This window comes from Fopius arisanus, unplaced genomic scaffold (assembly GCF_000806365.1).
Source record: "Fopius arisanus strain USDA-PBARC FA_bdor unplaced genomic scaffold, ASM80636v1 scaffold00060, whole genome shotgun sequence".
In the NCBI taxonomy this organism is placed as follows: Eukaryota; Metazoa; Arthropoda; class Insecta; order Hymenoptera; family Braconidae; genus Fopius; species Fopius arisanus.
Genome location: NW_011887799.1, coordinates 268062 through 287239, shown reverse-complemented (window position 1 = coordinate 287239; position 19178 = coordinate 268062). Strand labels below are relative to the sequence as shown.

The 19178-nt window shown below is 37.9% G+C and overlaps 3 protein-coding genes across 12 annotated transcripts in view; 2 read left to right on the top strand and 1 right to left on the bottom strand.

Moving 5' to 3' along the window:
* Positions 1-799: 799 nt before the first annotated feature.
* Positions 800-6105, top strand: dos (daughter of sevenless). Of its 3 annotated transcripts, XR_892361.1 has the most exons (5): positions 800-1237; positions 1472-1600; positions 2312-3494; positions 3583-4233; positions 4854-6105. XR_892361.1 is itself a non-coding variant. In XM_011308494.1 (4 exons), the coding sequence occupies exons 1-4, from the start codon at positions 1142-1144 to the stop codon at positions 3963-3965; spliced, it is 1776 nt and encodes a 591-aa protein (XP_011306796.1). In that variant the 5' UTR covers positions 800-1141; the 3' UTR covers positions 3966-6105. The 3 variants fall into 3 exon arrangements, 2 of the variants coding, with proteins under 2 accessions (XP_011306796.1, XP_011306795.1); XM_011308494.1 differs by having other exon boundaries at positions 800-1222; positions 3583-6105; XM_011308493.1 differs by having other exon boundaries at positions 3583-6105.
* A 222-nt stretch (positions 6106-6327) lies between these two features.
* LOC105268708 (uncharacterized) lies at positions 6328-8669 on the top strand. Its single transcript, XM_011308484.1, has 5 exons — positions 6328-7019; positions 7210-7529; positions 7614-7732; positions 7808-7988; positions 8056-8669. The coding sequence occupies exons 1-5, from the start codon at positions 6488-6490 to the stop codon at positions 8221-8223; spliced, it is 1320 nt and encodes a 439-aa protein (XP_011306786.1). The 5' UTR covers positions 6328-6487; the 3' UTR covers positions 8224-8669.
* Prosap (prosap) overlaps positions 8273-19178 on the bottom strand; it is a 100512-nt gene continuing 89606 nt past the window's right edge. For 5 of the 8 annotated variants that reach the window (XM_011308485.1, XM_011308489.1, XM_011308486.1 and 2 more), the window contains 8 exons: positions 17505-18024; positions 16980-17209; positions 16068-16244; positions 15649-15859; positions 14687-15395; positions 14350-14508; positions 12069-12369; positions 8273-11763 (listed from right to left, as the gene is read on the bottom strand). In XM_011308485.1, the coding sequence (XP_011306787.1) occupies positions 10646-11763; positions 12069-12369; positions 14350-14508; positions 14687-15395; positions 15649-15859; positions 16068-16244; positions 16980-17209; positions 17505-18024 (3425 nt within the window). In that variant the 3' untranslated portion in view covers positions 8273-10645. The remainder of the gene's footprint in view (positions 11764-12068; positions 12370-14349; positions 14509-14686; positions 15396-15648; positions 15860-16067; positions 16245-16979; positions 17210-17504; positions 18025-19178) is intronic. The other 3 variants (XM_011308491.1, XM_011308492.1, XM_011308490.1) reach the window with 2 other exon arrangements.

The following is a 19178-nucleotide window of genomic DNA, read 5'->3' as shown; positions in this document are numbered from 1 at the left end:
CTCCCCTGATACTTTTTTGAAAATTTTGAATTTTTCAATTTCAGTGAATACCTCCTCGATTTTCATGCTCCCCTGATACTTTTTCGAAAATTTTGAATTTTTAAATGTCCGTAAATACCTCCTCGATTTTCATATTCCCCCCATTGGGATATTACTCGCCCAAAAGTGCCCCTCCTTCGTTCGCTCTTGATCACTTCTGCCGTGAAACTCATTTTTGCCTCTCCGAAATTGAAAAATGATGTGTAAATTGTGGGGAGTGTTTTTTGCCGGAGTGATTGAGCCGCCATATTTTTCCCAAAACGATCATTGGAGAATTCATCTTAGTGAAATCTAGGGGGTTTCTTTCAACGAAATTACACGTTCATTCCTCAATTTCCCACCCCTGAGACCTAATTACCGGCCCGGTAAAAATAATTATCTAGCTATTGACCCTACGATGATATTTTTTGAGGGTCTACAAGGACTGGCATTTATGTCCCCGTAAAACGCTTTTTTTCTGGGGAATTTCCTAGGGACATGTCGGGCAAAAATCCCTCCACCTTGGCCTTAACACTCTTTTCCTCAACTACGCCATCTGTCGTTGATCGTGCCAGAGCTTGTCTTCATTCGATTTCGATTTTCTTCAATTCGATTTTTCAGCGCTAGCCATTATGCCCTCCTTTATATATAAGGAGAATGAGGAATACAAGGATTGCGAGTAAATTTACCCCAATGAAATAGCCGAATCTAACGCCGCCATTCGGTGGAATATTGCGCATGCGCCACATCATCAAATCTAGTTGCCTTTGGCTGACGACTGGTTACTCATATTTCCCCACAATAACACCAATTGGCACAGGCAATTGAAGTAAATATGTATACCATTCCCTACATGACAAAGTAGAAAATAAACCAGTGGTTACGGGGGTATCATACAGTACACGTCGGATGGTAACTCGGGTCTTGATATCACGCATGACGCGGATGATATTTTCATGTTCATCGCTGCCTGATCAGTGAAATATTGATGGATATCTGACAGTGACATGCCAAAATTGATAAGAGTATTGTGGTCATGAAGATGTTCCCGTCATCCAGTGAGCTGTCATGGGTCAATGTATGCTTGAGATTAATTTATTAAGTCATACACAATACAAAGAGCATGGAGGTGCTGAAAACATCCCAGGAAATAGTTCACGAGGGTTGGCTCATTAAATCACCACCTACCAAACGCTGGCGAGCGGTGTGTATTACTCTGGTACATTCATTATTAGTTTATTCATGTCCAGTCTACTTTATGTTATGATTATACCTATGATCATTAGCCCTGAATCATAGCCATTAGTAAGATTCCAGTAACACTCATCAAAATTCATTTCCTCCTGTCAGAGATGATCTTCCTAATGTTCTAACCTCAATTCCTATTGCCTGCATTACATCCTGTTCCTGTTCATTAATTTATTGGGCTTACTTTATCATTTTTCGGTTGCAGAGATGGCGAAAACGATGGTTTGCCCTGCGACACAGTGGAGAATTGCCTGGACAGTATTTTCTGGAGTATTATACTGATCGAAGATGCAGGAAACTCAAGGGACATATCGATCTCGATCAGTGCGAACAGGTATGTGATTAGCTAGTTTATGTTCCTTAGTATCGAATTTTTGTGTGATTGTGATCAAGGTTTAATATGGGTGACAAAGGGATTGTAACAAATTTGAAATAGCGCATTCGACTTGAATGTCACAAAAATGGACTTTGGAGTCCTAGAAAGTTATCATTGTTCACTCGTGTATTTGCGTCTGTGAATGACTTTTTCATTAATTAACTTATACGTGTGAAATTGGCGAGGAGAATGGAACAAATTTGGATTAACAGAAGAGTTGAGGTTTTTCATAATAAAGGATTCTTAATAATGGAGGGGAGTGATGGGAAGTTTTTCAGTCGCCTTTGTCAGATCGCAAGATATTGATGTATGATAAGAGGTCCTTCACCTTATTATGATTCAGGAGAATTCTAGCTACAGCTCTTGAATTGAAAGACAGAATTGAAAGAAACTTTAAAGGGAAGTGATCAAATCTAACACGAGAACCGACTTTTCCTCGTGTTATCAATTATTAAAGCATCTCACTATAGAAAATATCTAGTGGAAAAGTCGAGGAAAAATTTGACTATTGCACTGAAGCGTAGTAAATGCCTGAACGTCAATTTTTTAATAGTACGGTAGTGGAATATTTCGTGTTTTCCATTATTTCTTGCAAATTCGAAAGTATTGAAAATTGCCAAAACATTGAAAGTAACTGACAAAGTCCTAATTATCGTCCTGTATGATTAGGTTGATGCTGGTTTAAGATTTGAAAATCGCAAACAAAAGTACCAATACATGTTCAATATTAAAACACCAAAGAGAATTTACTACTTGGTGGCAGAATCCGAAGCAGACATGAACAAATGGGTGGATGCTGTTTGTCAAGTGTGTAGTTTAAAAGCGTACACCCAGGACGAGGAACAACAGTTATTTCCTTTCGAGTCCCAAGAATCACCACCAATATCTCCAACGAGTACAATCTCAGGTCCATACATACCGATAAGTGAGTGCATATCAGGAAAGAGATTAAACGATACGAGCTCTCTAAGTTCGGGAATGGGTCAGGGACCAGAACATTATGATGCACCTCGAAGATTAGCCCCATCTCCACCAAGATCACCAACAACAGATGCTGAGAGTGTTTTCACTGATGATGAGTGGACAGCACCAGTTCCGAGTGTCAACTGGGAGACATTTCCGTCTTCCGGGGAATCGCGACCCTCTCAAAGCTCTGGAGACGCGGAAATTGGTTCGTGGAGTGTGAGAAAACGTTTTGGAAAATTGAGAATTGTTGATTCAGCCGCTCCACCACCTGACGAGACATTTCCAGTGCCTCCGAGACCACCCAAGCCACTTCATATGCTTCCAGAAAATCCAGGACATAATTATTTGAATCTTGATGGCTCTACTGAGAGTTCAAAACCAAATACTCCAGCAACCCCAGGTACATCAGCACCTACGACACCTGCCACTGCTGTTGTTACGGATGAAACGTACGATTTTCCACGATCTCATCAGCCTGGAATGAGTGAATCCACTGGAACTTCTGGGCGACCTTCGAGACACTGCTACAGCAATGCTGCTCCATCGACTGTCGATGACAGAATCTTTCGATATGATTTCCATGACGATGAGCCCTCTAGTCCACACTCTGAGAGCTCTACCACTGCAACGTACTCAAATCTTCCCAGTCCACTCATCAGGGATTCCTCCAGTAATGCAGCAAGTACTGCTACTCAACCACCAGTTGTTTACAGACAATTGAAGCCTGGTAGGAAGACGAGTGATTCAACTTCCATAATTAGTAATGAACCGTCACCAGGACCTATTCTCAATATGCCGGATATGAGTTCAGCTGAGCATTCACCTGCTGAACCACCTTGCATCAATCGAAAGTTGAAACCAGCTTCCAGCAAACCTGTTATTGATGGTAACGTATTTTAGTCTCATGCTTTATCTATCGGTTAAATTCCAATTTTTCTCCATATAATCCATCAATCATACACATCTATACACAGGACCTCTGCAGTTGGCATCACCTCCAGGGAGAAGCAAATTGCGAGCAGCTCCAAGTCCAACTCCACCTTCTCATGGACATGGAAACAGACATCACTCGACTTCCGACGAGGACAACAATATGCAAGATGACAAGGAGGAAATTTATTACTACCAGGATCACAACACTTTTATTCCTGCGTCCAATCGACGTTTAGTAGTACTCCAGTATCTAGACTTGGATCTCGGTGCAACTGAGAATTTTGCAAATGCGGCATTACCACCTGCTCAGTCACCACCAAACTCAACAGTCTACAAAACTGTCGATTTTCTGAAAACTGAGGCCTTCAATCGCACGAGGCAGCGTGTGGAGGAAGAGCGAAAACGGACAGACGAAATGTCCTAAACGGCTGTTTTCCTTCATTTGTCCCTTCCTCTTCCACAATCGCAGTATTTTCTCCAGAGATAAAAGAAATGTTGAGTGCATTGTATTTTAATCAATTTTTCTGGAAACGCCTTTCTAAATGAATGATGCTCTTTATGACTTGAAATGTCACATTTTTACTAAAATTGAATAGCAATATTTTGTAATGGACCAAAAACCATATTTTTAAGATACGGACGTGTGATACAGTTGGAAAAAGCAAATGCATTTTTGCTTCTACAAGTTTTTGGTGAGTATTTTATCATGAGCATTTTTTTCTACGTGAACTCGAAATTTGAATCGTATTTGTCGATTATTGTGCAACGAATTTTTGGAGATTGTTGTACTTGGCTCTTGCAAATGGGGAGCAGCTAAGCTTCTTCACTGAGAAAAACTATTTTGTAATGAAAAGTTGAAATGTAATGAATCGTGTTTGACATTTTCGTTGATTACTAATTTATCTCTGAAATATGGAGAAATATCAAGGGAAGTTTATCGCATTAAGGGAATAGTTAGGGTTTCGGACGTGTTTATTGATGCAAATTGATTAGAGCTTATGCAAAAAATGTCTATTAATTTTTCATGCTATTTTAATAAGCAATACATGATGGACAAGTCAATTATTTATTAAAAAAATGTAAAATATCTGTTTCGTTAAATTCTTCAACTTTATCATTTGTAAAACTTATTTTCGTACTCAACATAATATGAAACATCGACTTGTTACATTTAACGAATTCAGGCCTGAACTGTTCAATCAATTTCGCAACATTTCCTCTGTCCCCTGCTGGGAAATAAAATGCATATATTCATTGAGTTTAATTGCGTGACAGAGAAAACGAAATATACAAAAAAAGCATTTTTTTTCAGGACGATTTAATCGCGTGACGAATAGTATGGCTTTTCGTCATTCGAATGCTGAGTTATTAAATTTTTAAACGCGTAAGGAAAATTTTTATGCCATTATTATCATGTAAATAAATTGAAACAGATATATCTAAATTTTTATGTATATTGAACATATGATTAGCATGCGATATACACATGTATATAGAAAAATATACGTTCATAAATTTATGTATAGAATATATAATTTTATTTTTATAATAGCAGTTTTTGTATTAGACCGATGCATTATTGACTTTTTCGGTGTCTGAGATTTCGATTTCGTATCACATATCGAACAAATTGAAGATCATGAGAATATAATTATTCCCTTCGGAACGAGTTAAATTGTACATTTGACATTTTTCTGTACAACACCCGATCATTGATAGTGAATATAAATTAATTGGACCTAATGTTGAAAAAGGTGGAGCAAAATCAATTGTTTATTTTGCTTTTTTTACGGCCCCTACATTCGTTAATTCGCGATAGGACTATTTCTCTTCGAAGAGTTAAAAAAATTGTTTTACGGTTTGTTAGTATCTTTTTTACAAAACTGATGTTGAATCATGAAAATTTATAATCAAATGTTTTATGTGAGAAATCTTCTACTATGCTATTTTCAATCAACTACTTCTGACTTTTTATAATAATTCAGGATCGTTTACCAACTGCAACAGTTCTCTTTATTTTGCTCATTAGTCATTACCAGTTATTTCATACGTACAGTGGACTCCCGTTAACAATCCGGTTCCGTGAATTTTCTTGCGTTAAACTTAAAGATCAGGCGACAAAATCAAAATTTTAAAAATCGTATTTTTCCGTAGCTAACGAGAGTTTACTATAGTACGACAAATGGCAATTCCTGCTATATTGAAAATTCTTTTTATCTGACTACAGGATTATGACAAAGAATAAAAATTGCAGGAACAACTGCATAAATTTCTGCATTACTGAATCCATTACACATCCGATTATGAACGAATCGCTTTGAACCGCTAGTGTACCTATATATCGTCATATTTAATATTAATCACTGCATCAATTATGGATAGGAAGTAATTGCGAATATTATTACGAAAACGCAATAAATAGAGTATTGGAAATACAATAGGTACTGACCAGTACATATCTGAAACAAACAATCGTACAAATACAATTGAAAATATTCATGCTTGTGAGAAACGTTCTAATGTATGAGATTGTATTTTATGAAAATCCAGCAATGCATTTGTTTTTTAATCGAATGGATTGAACCATAGCAATTCGCGATTCAATTATTCACTCTTGGATCATTTGTAATTAGTGAATAGATACTATATTATACAAATATTAATAAATTTAAACAATTTATACAGTTAACGAACATTTTTTCATCATTTTACCAACTTAGATTGATTAATAATAACCGAGTGAATTAATCGATTGTGTGATTCCTCAAACCTTCAGTACCCCTCAATGTCAATGTTATAAATTCCGTCGTCAAGTAGATTCTTCACCACAACAAACAGCCCTATCGGTTGCTAAGAAATAGACATGCAGTTGCTAGTGCAGGCTTTCATCACATTGCAACGGCAGTGCATTGTCTGTACAATAGTCAACAAAATCCCTTCATATGAATGGACTACAGAAAGAGATCTGAGGATCGTAAACCAAGCAGGGGTCACATAAATCAAGATAAAACACCGGACGACAGTTTCAACATTGAATCCCCGAACCCTCGGGGCAATCGTGAAGAAATACGAGGGTCTAAATCGAGATCGACAAACAGGAAATTGCCGCGACACGTTAGGAGCTTGCGAAATGACAGTGATAGTGAGGAAGATAATAACAAGACTGCGATCTCCAACTACATCAGAGGAGGCTCAACTGATCCAGAGAGATCAGACGAAAATCCGCCCGATCGTTCTGATCTCGCAGGCGAAATCGAGGAGAGGTATGAAACTCCATCGAACCAGGGCAAACGCCGAAAATCGAAAAGACGAGTGCACAGAGAAGAAAAAAGTATTTCGAAGGCTGGGGAAAGCCATGAAGAGAACCCTGATGAGGATAGGGATACTTTGAAGTCAATGAGAACGTCGAGGAATCAAACTGATAGCAGTGCCAGTGCTGGTAGTAAGAAGAAGAGGAGGCGAAAAATTCGTAGCAAAGGTATGTCCATCAAAACGATAAATCAAGCATAAATAATGTATAATAAATTATTTCAAAAATCGAAATGTCGATTTTTTTTGGTGGGTTTTTCGACTAAATACAATTACGATAGGGATTTATTTCTTCAGATGAATCAACGATTTATCGAAATTTTCTGGTCTATTCAGAGGTATCCTTTTACTGTTGTTAGATGATTCCACTGATGTTAGAGATGAATTGCCGATTACAGAGATACTGAGGAAATCTCAGGAGAATGCACGTCTCCAGTATGAAGAATCAGCGCCTCTTCCACAGTTAACTACAGATACGATTTATGTGCAAGGAAGAAATGGCTTCAGTGCAGTCAAGATTCCTGGAGATCGTATTGCCCGAGGTCGACGGGATCCTGATACTGGGGGAGCTATTACACATCCGATAAAAGTCGCGATATTGGCGCAAAAGGCATGGCGGAACGCAGGGCTAATTTATCAAGGTCTTCTCGCTGGAATGGCACTTATGCACTTTCTTTTCGTGGGTGTAGAAAGATTATCACGGACTTTATGATTATTACGAATCAAAATTGTTCCAGTCATTTAATTTTTGACTTTCCTACAGATGCACACGCTTTCGGAATTGTTCCGCGAATCCGTCATCGATTATTCCATAATAGGGGAAATTTATACGAATTTGTTTTCGTTTCTCGTTGCCATGAGTATTGTCTCCGCATTTGATAAGTATGTTTCATTATTCGGAAAATATAGAATGTGTAGCCAGAATATTTTTATAATTTTCTCTATTTTATCCACCAGGTTTGATCTGGCGCGTATGGAGTGGGATCACTTCCGAGAAATCTATATAAATCATTGCAAACCATTTTTAGCGATTCCCTTGTATATTACAGTCTTCTGTCTACATCAAGTGACTCTGAAGTTTGACGACAAACTAACATTATTGCATTATCGAATGAGCAACGACACGGGAATGGTCGAGGTGAGATCATTAATCTATCCACATAAGTACCTTATTTGAATTAAAAGACGCGTCATTTAATTCATAGGAAAATAGCACAGTAATCATCACTTCCGATGAATTAATCACCTGGAAAACGATAATCCTTGCGAAGGACGCATTAGCTGTTGTAGCTTGGATATTCATAGCCCTCGGTCCACAGAAAGACATGCTCCTAGTCCATCTCCAGGCTCTCCAGAAATACGCTTATAATTAGAAAGTATTTAGGAAGAATAAAAATGAATGAATAAATAAATAGTAAAACGTGAACATGATCAGTTATTATTCATCGTCCAAAAATGCATTTATCACGTAATGCACAGTACAATCAACTATGATACAAAAGACATTAACAGTCATTTTAATTGGAAAGAATAGGAGGTACGGTACGGAGGTATGGATTTACGTGATTATAATATTCGTATTGAGTATTCATGATGAATTCTGGTGTGATTTTTAATTGTTCGTCAATCCAAGAGATCAATTTACGTCATGACGATGTCGTTATTCATGTGGTAATTTATCTCATTTATGATTACTGGTATACCTACCTCAAAAAGTAGTAAAACGAGGTGAACAATTGTACAAAACGAAAAAAACTTTGTAAATTCGTATATTTAGCTGATAAGAAATCCAAATAAAAGAACGAGTGCTTCATATAAATAGATTTTCACTTGTATATCTCGCATTCATTTATCAAATTGTTTTCAATTAGTTTTTTTTTGTTCAACGTTTCAAACATTCATTTGCCTATGTATATTTATAATGTAGTATATTGAATTCTATATGGGGAACCGATTTTTTTTACCTTTTATTTCCTATTAATGGTGTAATGTGGAATTTTGAAAAAAAAACATTTGACAAAAAAATGATATTGATACAGTATAAGTTCATTTTCACGTGTTATCATTTTTTAACGTTTTGTCTCTTTTTCAATTTCGATATATTATTATTACATTATACTTTTGGCAGGAATGTTGCAACTATATATTTTTCATCTCGCTATCGCACAATAGAGCTCGGAGTAATCACAAACGAGCGAAATAAAAGGAAAAACTGAAGTAACTACAGATTACCTGGAAGTGATTTTAATACATTTATGTATCATTTTATTTTTCTTCTCATAGCTTTTGGTGATGTATACTGACGTGACTGGGAAGAATTTGATTCTAGAATTAAATTACAATGTTTTTTTTTTATTTTGCTGTTGCATCAAGTATTTCTATATCGACATCTATCTTTGAATGAATTCTACAACGAGTTCTCATGCGCAGCGACTTACTTTAATACTCGGGTACTTTGTGTAAATATTTAAATTCAATGATTCATCATTCATATTGTATTTGTTTATCTTTTTTACTTGTCATTTTTGCAAAAGGCATTAAGAAACGATTTCATTAGGAAGGACGTTGTTTAATGGAAACATTTTCATCATTTATTATCTCTTAACAACTATTTTTTTTCTAATTAATGAAAATCGATATTTCAAATATGTAGCAATGGTTATATATACAATTGTAGTTATACTGTTATCGGGAGGGAAAGCCTAGAGGTTTCAGCTTACTCTCCTTATTTCAGAAAAGAAAATCATTCTACACCGAAAAAATATCACCCACGATAGCCACAGGAAATATCTGTCTTTATATACAATAAAATGAATTGCGGTAAGAACATCTTAATGATAACACTTTCGAGACATATCTTGATCGTTCAATTCTTTTGTTTGTTTATAATTTATCATTTAAAGTCGATAAACAATTGGGAATATCTAAAACCTCAGTTTCCCAGAGATGCCCGGTTGCTTTCATTATCGAGAAATGGAAGGAATACGATCTATCTTACAAGTCGATTATGGTGGGTGCAATTTTCTCATCATTATTATTTGCCAACATTCATTCGCGATTATCTTCGTTTCTCGTATCAATTGCAACTTATAACAAACTAATAAGAACTAATAATACATTGTTAAAATTATCAACAATCTCTAATGACTTTGTGAGTAGATTTACATTAGGCTTTTGAGCAGTAGTAGTATTCTAGTTACAAGAAAATTAATGTAAATTACTTAAAAGAGGATGCAACGTGAGTTGTTGATACGTTTAATCGACAAATCATCGATGAAGCTAGGACACAGTGGTGGAAAGTCAATCATTGGGACTCTGCACAGCTCCACCTGTATTTTACTCATTTTTTCTGTTTTATTTTTTTTTAACAACACTGATTATCAAGCTACACTGATATTAATAAGAACTCCATTTTTTTTCCAGCATCTTCTTTCATTTCTTCTTCGTTCTCAATAATAAATACAAGTGCACTACTCTTGTTTCCAATATTACAGTGATTAAGAAGGTATTGATTTGGGTAGAAATATAGAAAAAAGAACGGAAGAATTACAAAACAAGTATCTTATTTTACTCACGTACTTATGAGACGATCATGCGCATTTTTCGTTACTGAATGGATCAATAATGACTTAGAGCTACGCATGATAGTTAATGGTTTCTCCATTATTTTTTTTCGGTTTATTTAGGCCGGATTGACCGAAGAGTAATTTTTCAATGTCTCAATTGGTGAATGAAAGTCAATGGAAGGGAGTAAAAATATAGATTCTACGCACTGATTTTTTGTATTTCAGTTGTTTACTGGCTGTGCAAACGTCCCGTGGGTGGTTTGACCTGATTGTTCCCGACCTTTGGTATCGCTCCAATAATTTTAACACGATTTTGCTGCTGTCGATTATCAGAGAATTGTGGGGGTGGTGCAAAAACAAGCTCATTATCCCCATTGCCGGATGGTCCGGCATTAAATTCGGGTGGTGGTGGTACGAATAAATCGTTATTCTGATCTTCAGTGTCAGCTTCAATGGGGGGTGGTAATTGGGCAAGACTAACGGCATGCCTCGTGAGCATTCCACTGCTGTAATTCATTCGTTTAGAGTTGTTCTCCTTGTCAGTGACTATTGGCTGGGCATTATCATTTCTCGATGTATCATCGAAGCCTGTTGGAGGGCCAACTGGTACATCCTGATCAGAGCTCACACCACTCGAGCTGTTGTCACCGTCTTCCACTAATTGCTGAGTCTGTTGGCTCAGGAGAAATTCATTGGGATGACTCTTCGAGGATTTTAACTGAGTTCTGACTTTTTGAATTTCTTCGACACTGAATGAGTGAGGGAGGGAACTGCTGCCTGATGAGCTACTTCCAGATGCATTAGAATTCCCAGAGGTTTCCCTTGTTGACTCTAATTTCTCGCGTGCTGCTGCTTTTTCGAGTTCCTTGGCTATTTCTGCCTCTCCCATTTCAAACTCCTCGTCATCCTCATCGTTTTCAGACTCTGACAGACTGTAGTCGGGCTCAGGGATTGGGGGTACAGCTGCGCCTGACAGATTAGTGGCAGATGAACTTGTGGAGATTGTTTTTTTCTTTGATTCACGACCACCTGTCATACTGTGGCTTCGATTGGTCTTTAATGGTTGGGCGTACTGATTACCCGTGTTGCCATTCATTGAGCCATTGTTTGAACTACCCACACCATTTGCCTGTTGTTGGCCATTCGATGGTTTGAATGTCGTATTATTGGGAGTTCGGAGACTGTGGGACTTTCGGAGATGCGATCTCGATGAATTCACTGGCAAACTGTGCGAGCGATAGCCAACGGTTTTCATGTCTTCCGGGGAGGCGTAGAGTTTTGCACTGTTTGAGGGGCGGAAGCTCGACATTACACCGTAATTACTCTCCAGTGATGCTGCGGCCAATTCTAATGGGGACACAGAGAATATTACTCGTGGGATGTTAAAGTTATGTTCTGATAGGGCTTTTAGAGTAGCCAACTAATACCAATGGCATTTCGCCACGCTATTCGCACTTTCCAAGTGTTGATCATTTATTTTCACTTTTGAAACAGTTTTTGTTGAGAGATTTGAGAATTACTGGAAAAGTTCTTTGAATGTTTCAGGTAGAAATGTTGTGGTGAAGAGCGTGTGCTCGGATTTTCAGTTTAATCTATGCAATTTCATTATAGAAGTGTAATTAGTTAGAAGTATATGGAATAGAGAGGAATACCTTTGACTTGTTGTATATGCGCCATGTTATCATACACTGAGGCTGGAGTAACAACATCTGGTACATTGGCACCAATATTGACTTTAATAACTTGACCGACTGGTGGAGGTGGTGGAGGATGATTGGGTGGTGGTAAACCATTCCTACCACCGAGAGCATTCACATCCTCCTGACTGCGATGCCCCTTAGGAGCAAGTACTGCCGATTGTCCTTGAATATTAAGATCTGGAGTGCTGTGGAAGTCGCGATGGAGATCAGAACCCCCGCCCAGACCACCGAAGAAGCGCACTCTGGAGCTTGACTGTAAATTAATTGCATTTCCATATTAATTGATCATTCTTCTCTACGTGTAACACTTCACGAGTATTGCGTGCTCTTTTTGTGGATCTGCCATTATAAATAATCTGTTTTTTTTTCCAGGTGTGTGTCATTTTGATGAGGATGAGGTTTAGTTGAATGTCTTTTTTTTAATCTTTCAAAGTCAGTGGTTACACGAAGCGTGAAGGATAAGCCATCGTGTATAATTGCAATTGTGTTAAGATTCGATCTTCTGAAGTTCTTGGTATTACGCATGAAAAATTTGTTTAAAGGCTTCTTCCAGAAAATATGACAGGAAATTACATGGAATGATGACATTTATAGACATTCTGATGGATTTGGAATGGAATTTCGGTTTATACAAGAATTCAAGATGTAGAAATGTTTCTCTATGGCAAATATCTACAACTTCTATGTGAATTCCTATGAAAATTATTTTCGGACAAGTCAATACAAATTTCTCACACGTATCTACACTCTCCATTCATTTATGTTTCTGTTCACTAGTCACCTGATGTATCATTCTAAGAATTCTGAGGCTCTGTAAATTTACAATGAATAATTCAATCAGTAATACAAGTAGTCCTCCTCCTTCTGGCCATAATTGAGCTGAATCGTGTCGTAAACCCTGGATTTTCGTGAGCACTATAACAAAACATGCAGACAGGCGAACCATTACCAGAGTAACGTGCACATCATTTTCCATAAAAAAAAACCTAGTCGTTCTTTGAGAGCCTAAGAGCGTCTATTAGTCAGCAATTATTGCTGGATTTTCCGCTGTTTATAAAATAGAATTATTCTCAAATAGAAGGCGATATGGGAAAACCTTCTCCTGCCAAGCATTGTACAGACTTCATTGTATAGTATTATCAACAATTAGCGAATTATCGTTACCAACACCAACAGAAAGAATGAAATGTGAAGGTAGTAATCTAATAGAATGTTTCATACACTTTGAGCACTCATATCACTAATTGGTTTTCACATTTTGATATTCTCACTAATCAATTATAATTTTCAGTTGGTATTAAAAATTTCGCTGAGTAATAAATTAAATAGTAATTTCTCGATTGAATATGGAGGAGTGTATTTTTTTTCAATGCGACCGACGATGTGGGGAAACCATGGGAAACGCTAGCCAAAGTGGGTGAATGTTAAAACTCGACATATCCTTTAATTGATTTACACTTTGAGTTCGTATAGAGGCAATGAAACAATTATGAGTTAGAATAACTTAGTTTGTTGAATGTTGAATTATCTGGGTAATAACTATTTCCAGGAATCATCAAGAAGCCTTGTTCGTAGATTTTATTGCCTATAAAAAAGATTTCTCGATTTTTTTCTGTAAAAGATTAGTCCCCCGATAATCAGGCAACTAACGATAATTTTATATTCAACGTCTCTCGTTTTACCACTCTTCTAATTTATTTTTATTCGTTCACTGACACTTAAATGACCAATGAAAGTGGTAAAAACAACCGATAGGGAGTGCAGAGTTTGTTTTATTGTGTAAATTTATGGAAATAATTTGATTTATGGTGAAAACTCACGGAAGCAGATTGCCTTTGTTTGAAAAATATAGTTGTTTGAATTTTAAATATGTCGCAAATAAATAGTCTCGCCTGTGGCAGTCCTACAATTCTTAGGATGCGAATTGCCCCGTGTAAAAGATGTTGAGAATTATGGCTTGCGCTGCAAGAGAAACTTTATTATCAGACTAAAGTTATCTCTGACGAGTAAAATTAGATTCGCAAAAGGAATTCATGAAATTTTCGCTACTTCGCTTGAATTCAAAGATTTGATATGTTTCTCGTATTAAATTGGTGAAAAAAAATGAAAGACAGAAGTACGGATTATGAGTGATCAAAGGATTATAAACCATTGGCCGAAATTCCTCCCTGAACACCTCCAGTCAACAATAGATATAAAAAATAAAAAAAATTCAACGCTCTTAGAATCTTACTTTGCCCTTTCGTTTCATCTCAGCGACGCTAGCGTAGACCCTTCCCGTTTTAGCTGGTGATGACGGATGTGACTTGGTAGTCGTGCCACTCTGAAAGTGAGAACTCATGGTGTTGCCATACTGGCTGGTGACACTTCCCTGCTGCCGTTGAAACAATTCCTGTAATCGAAGCAATGCAGATGCTCGAGTCTCAAATATCCGTGCACGAGGCGAACATTCGTGAACATTGCGGATGAATGGATAAGCGCATATCACGTGTTCGTGCCAAATTTCACTGAGTTGATCCGTTGAAAGAATTCATATCATATTCCATTGACTAATTATTCAATTTACTTACCTGAAGTTCAGCAGCTGTAATTCTGCTGGATGTGGGGCGAGATCTAATGCTGGCAGTTCTGGGCTGAACAGGCGTATTTTGCCCAGTATTTGGTCCTGTTGATGTGCCCTGAGGCATGTGAATGGATTCAGCGCTGCTGGATTTACCTCCAGTCGAACCAATATCATCTCGGTCATCCTTTTCTCCCCCACCCTCAAGTCCTGCCACCATGGAACGTGCACGAGCTCGTCCAACACTCAGAGTTGTCTTAGGATCTCTTCTTGGTGGCATTGGGGCTGGAGACCGGCCCAGGGTACCACTCATCGGCACATTATTGCTACCTTTTCTTGGCAATGTTGCGTACTGCCTTTGATTTGGTTGACTAGTCGGCAGAGCTGCTGCCGATTGTGAATTTGGAAGACTCACCACTGGAGAGACTACTGTCATTCTCACTAATTCCCCTGATTTTCTTATTAGATCAACTACATGTTCGTGAGAAGCTGTCGTCACATCTTCGCTATTTATTTGTATTAAAAAATCGCCCTTGCGAAGGCCTGCCAAGTCAGCAACACCTCCGGGACTGACGTCGTCGAGGTACTGAGCTGCTGGGGTTAGTCCTAGGAAATTTGATGGTGTCGTTTTTGCACCGCGTAAAATGAAACCGAATCCCTTTCTAGAACGGTGGAGGATTACCGTGCGGGGTTCCGATGTCACACTGCACATCGAAACTCTGTAGAGGATAGAAATTTTAATTTTTGTGGATTTCTAAGTACTCCTTTCATAATCATAGGAAATTCAGCTGAGTTTCAATTGAGTTTAAAAATTATTACTGCCTCCAATTTTTGTAATTAAAATTCATTTAATACACATCGTAAATTAATATATTCCCCTTCGTGCGTATTTTCGCGATTTGTTATACTAAAATTCCATACAATGCCTAATAGCGCGCCGTAATGTGAATTAAACATAATTATTTTACTTACGGCTTCTTTAATCTCGGCGCCGTGGCGAAATATTTGTGCTGGGACTCCCTTCGTCCCAGGACTCTGTTGCGACCCTCACGGGCCAGCTGGTGGCCCAATGGAATATTGGTATGTCGAAGCCTCACTTCTTGGACGCAATGAGCGGGAAATAGTCCTGTCCCTTGACCCCGGAGCACGCCCTCCAGCAGTCCACAATCTGTCGCTCCAGTGACTGATAGAAAAATAGGGAGGAAGAAAAATTTTTTTTTTATACCATTGAAATATCAACTCGGCAAATTACAGTGATTAAAATTGCTGGAATCGATGTCGCGGATCGAACAACGGTTACAGGGAATTGTACTCCAACTTATTCTATACCTTTCCACCTTTCAATAAGAATTACAGGAATTAATAGTCTTTTTCCACTGAATGAATTTTACCTTCAAGAATGTCGCCCTGGTTGATGGCCAGATGTCCAGCAATTCCACTGCTATAACTCTCAACGCAGACAACCGTTGTCCCAGGAATGGAGAGTGAGTTTGTCGTGTCTGACTGCGATGTACCGACACCCGAGCTGTCGCTAATGACGTCCGATGCTGTGTCGCCCAGGCTTTTATCTACAATGTAAAAAGGGGATAAATCAATAAATTTATTTAAAGAATAATAATGATGGGGGGTAGAAAATAATAATATAATATCAAGGGTTATGAAGAAAGTATTAAGCAAACTCGAGTAAATTTATTATTTTAACGTAATCGGAGACTGTTTTTGCACGATGGCTTCACATTGGGCTAAACCCAACTCTAAAAACGCGAAAACTCATGATTAGATGAATAAATAAATGGCTAATTTAATTCTGCATGGAATACTGCGTAAACATGCTTTAAACAGCCTTGAGTTATAATGGATCAATGAATATCGTATTTAATCATTTCTGACTAATGATTTTATCATTTATCTTGATAGATGACCAGTGATGAATTATGAGGAATATGAAAGTAGCATAGATCTATGAGAAAGAAGAGTACTAATAATCCTTTGAAATAACGAAACATTGATGATAAAAAAAGGTCTAAGACACGTATGACGCAGGGCAACACTGAAGATGAAAATGAGAAATGAACGCGATATTAACTGGAAACATATAATCACCACAACATCCCATTGATAAATAGTTAATGTCGATCACACTCTGTTATAAATATTCAAAAAGTTATCATGGTACTCGCTCGTTTGGTGGTGATGGTTACGACATCCTCCAGCACATCACGTTGTACTCTGTTCATTTAATCCCAACCAAGTTATTCTGTTTTTAATTGAAAAAAAAAAATGAATAAAGGACTTGTGTGTACCTGTGACGATGCTGGCAGAGTCCTCACCGGACGGCTGATTGCTACCTTCAGACATGCTGGAGCTGGCTGAGCTGAATGGTGCTAGACTTCTACTGCTTGGAGATGGTGACGGTGGCATATCCATGGTACGACCGTGGATATCAAGTCTGTGCTGAAGCTCGATACGATGCTCCTGGAGTCTCGTCAAACCCTCTATTCTCAAGTTTTGATAGTGCTCGACATTTGGTGATCTTGAAAGGTGATTTAATCGTTGATGATATGTGTCAACAAGAGGCAAAGCGTAAAGTGCCTTTGCCGAATGGACTAGCTAACCCGTCAATCTAATCATGATTTTTTTATCAACTGGAAATAACACAGATACGGTACGCCGATTGATCCAATTTGGGTCATCAGTAACAATGATAATTAAAATGCGATATGTGAAATACTCGATTTTCCTCTTTAACTTGACCATTAATCGGATTCAATTGCTGCCTCTATTTCCTCATTTTTTAAAGCTCTTCGGCAAAGACATTTCATGCTTACCTCGGATTTGGATCCCTCAATGCTGGCGTTTGATATTCGGACGGCAATCGATTTATATTATTTTGCAGATGTTCATTTCTGCTGATCCCTGTATTCAACTGATGTCCCTTAACCCCTGATAACTGCTGTTCGGACGGTATTCTCTGTAAATTTCCACATTCAGGTCGGTTTGATTCAATGGACGGTACACGATTTAAACTGCTGTGATGTGTTTCGCTCATTCCAGCATAATGCTCGATAACTCGACTGATCGATGCACATGAGTTACGATTATCAGTGGAGGTTGTCCTACTCAAACTGCTGGTATTGCTTATTTCACTAATGGGCAGTCTACTGAGTGTTGCTGATGATGAGTACTGATCAACAGATATTGTTCTTGTTAATGTACCACAGGGTGTGTCAATGGCCGAGGGTATCCTCGTGAGTGTCCCCAAATTACTTGCTGAACAGCTTGTTGTCATTCCACCAAATGCAACTGATCGTCTCTTCGGGTTGTAGCGTGGTGGTCCTTTAAATGGTACTGTAAAATTCGAGGTTGCAAGGGTAAGTAAATAAAGGATTACTTAGCCTTATAGCCTTACAAAGGGATGGAAGTACTTGCTTAGTCACTTGGCTTGACAATTTGCCTGGTATTTCGTTGGAATATTTAATCGAATTGATCGATATACCTGGCGCCTTGACATTCAGACTATTTGACCTCTCTCAATATATCACACACACATTAATTTATCACCCATTCTCACTTGCATGTTGCCTTTTTTTATTTCCGTCACTTCTCTCTCTCTCTTTCTCTCTCTCCCTCTCTACCTCCTCATCTCTTTATTTATCACATTTACTTGTACTCAAGGTAATCAATACTACGTACACTCCAAGACTCAGGGAAAAATGAAAAACAAGATAAACGAATAAGTAAATAAAAAGAATTACCCACGCACACCGACGCGTGTTGTCATACAAAAATATATAATGGTAATCAATATTAACGTATCATTAGCACAACGACGATAAATTACTCTGTTAGTGGCTTTTATTTACGAAGCGGTGAAGCACACACACACACACCCACCCACACACACATATCCCACAGTCTCGTACGCGGTTTTTACGTTGTCATCATCATTATTACTATTATTAATGTTTTATCAAAGAGGATACAATGCTAGCAATGTATACGGGGGCTTGGGGTAGGTACAGGGGCGGAGGAAATTATTCTTATTATTAGTCTTTATCTCACTGGATTTTCCGTTGCCTCTTTATCCCTTTGTTATCAACATATATACATCGCATTCTTTGAATTATTAAAGATACATTTGCATCATTTTAAGATTGCTCATTAACTATGGAAATGACGTGTAACCCAACCATCACCACCAAAACATTAGATATCAGGTATCGATTGGTATCGATCGAAATAGCTTCGAGGGTAACCGGCTCATTGCGTCAGGATCTCCGTATTAGATTCTTCGTTGGATATGTTCACTTATTTTCTATTTTTCGGAATGAAGAACGGAGTCAAAACGTTTTTAACTGAAGTTCAATTAGGATAAAACGCTCTAATGAACATCTAACGAGTATGCTAAAAGCGTGCACGTGCTTTCATGCCCAAGCTTTCTGATGCATGCAGAGGATATGTAGTTTATTACAGTGAAAAAGTAAATTGACCCTGAGGTAAGG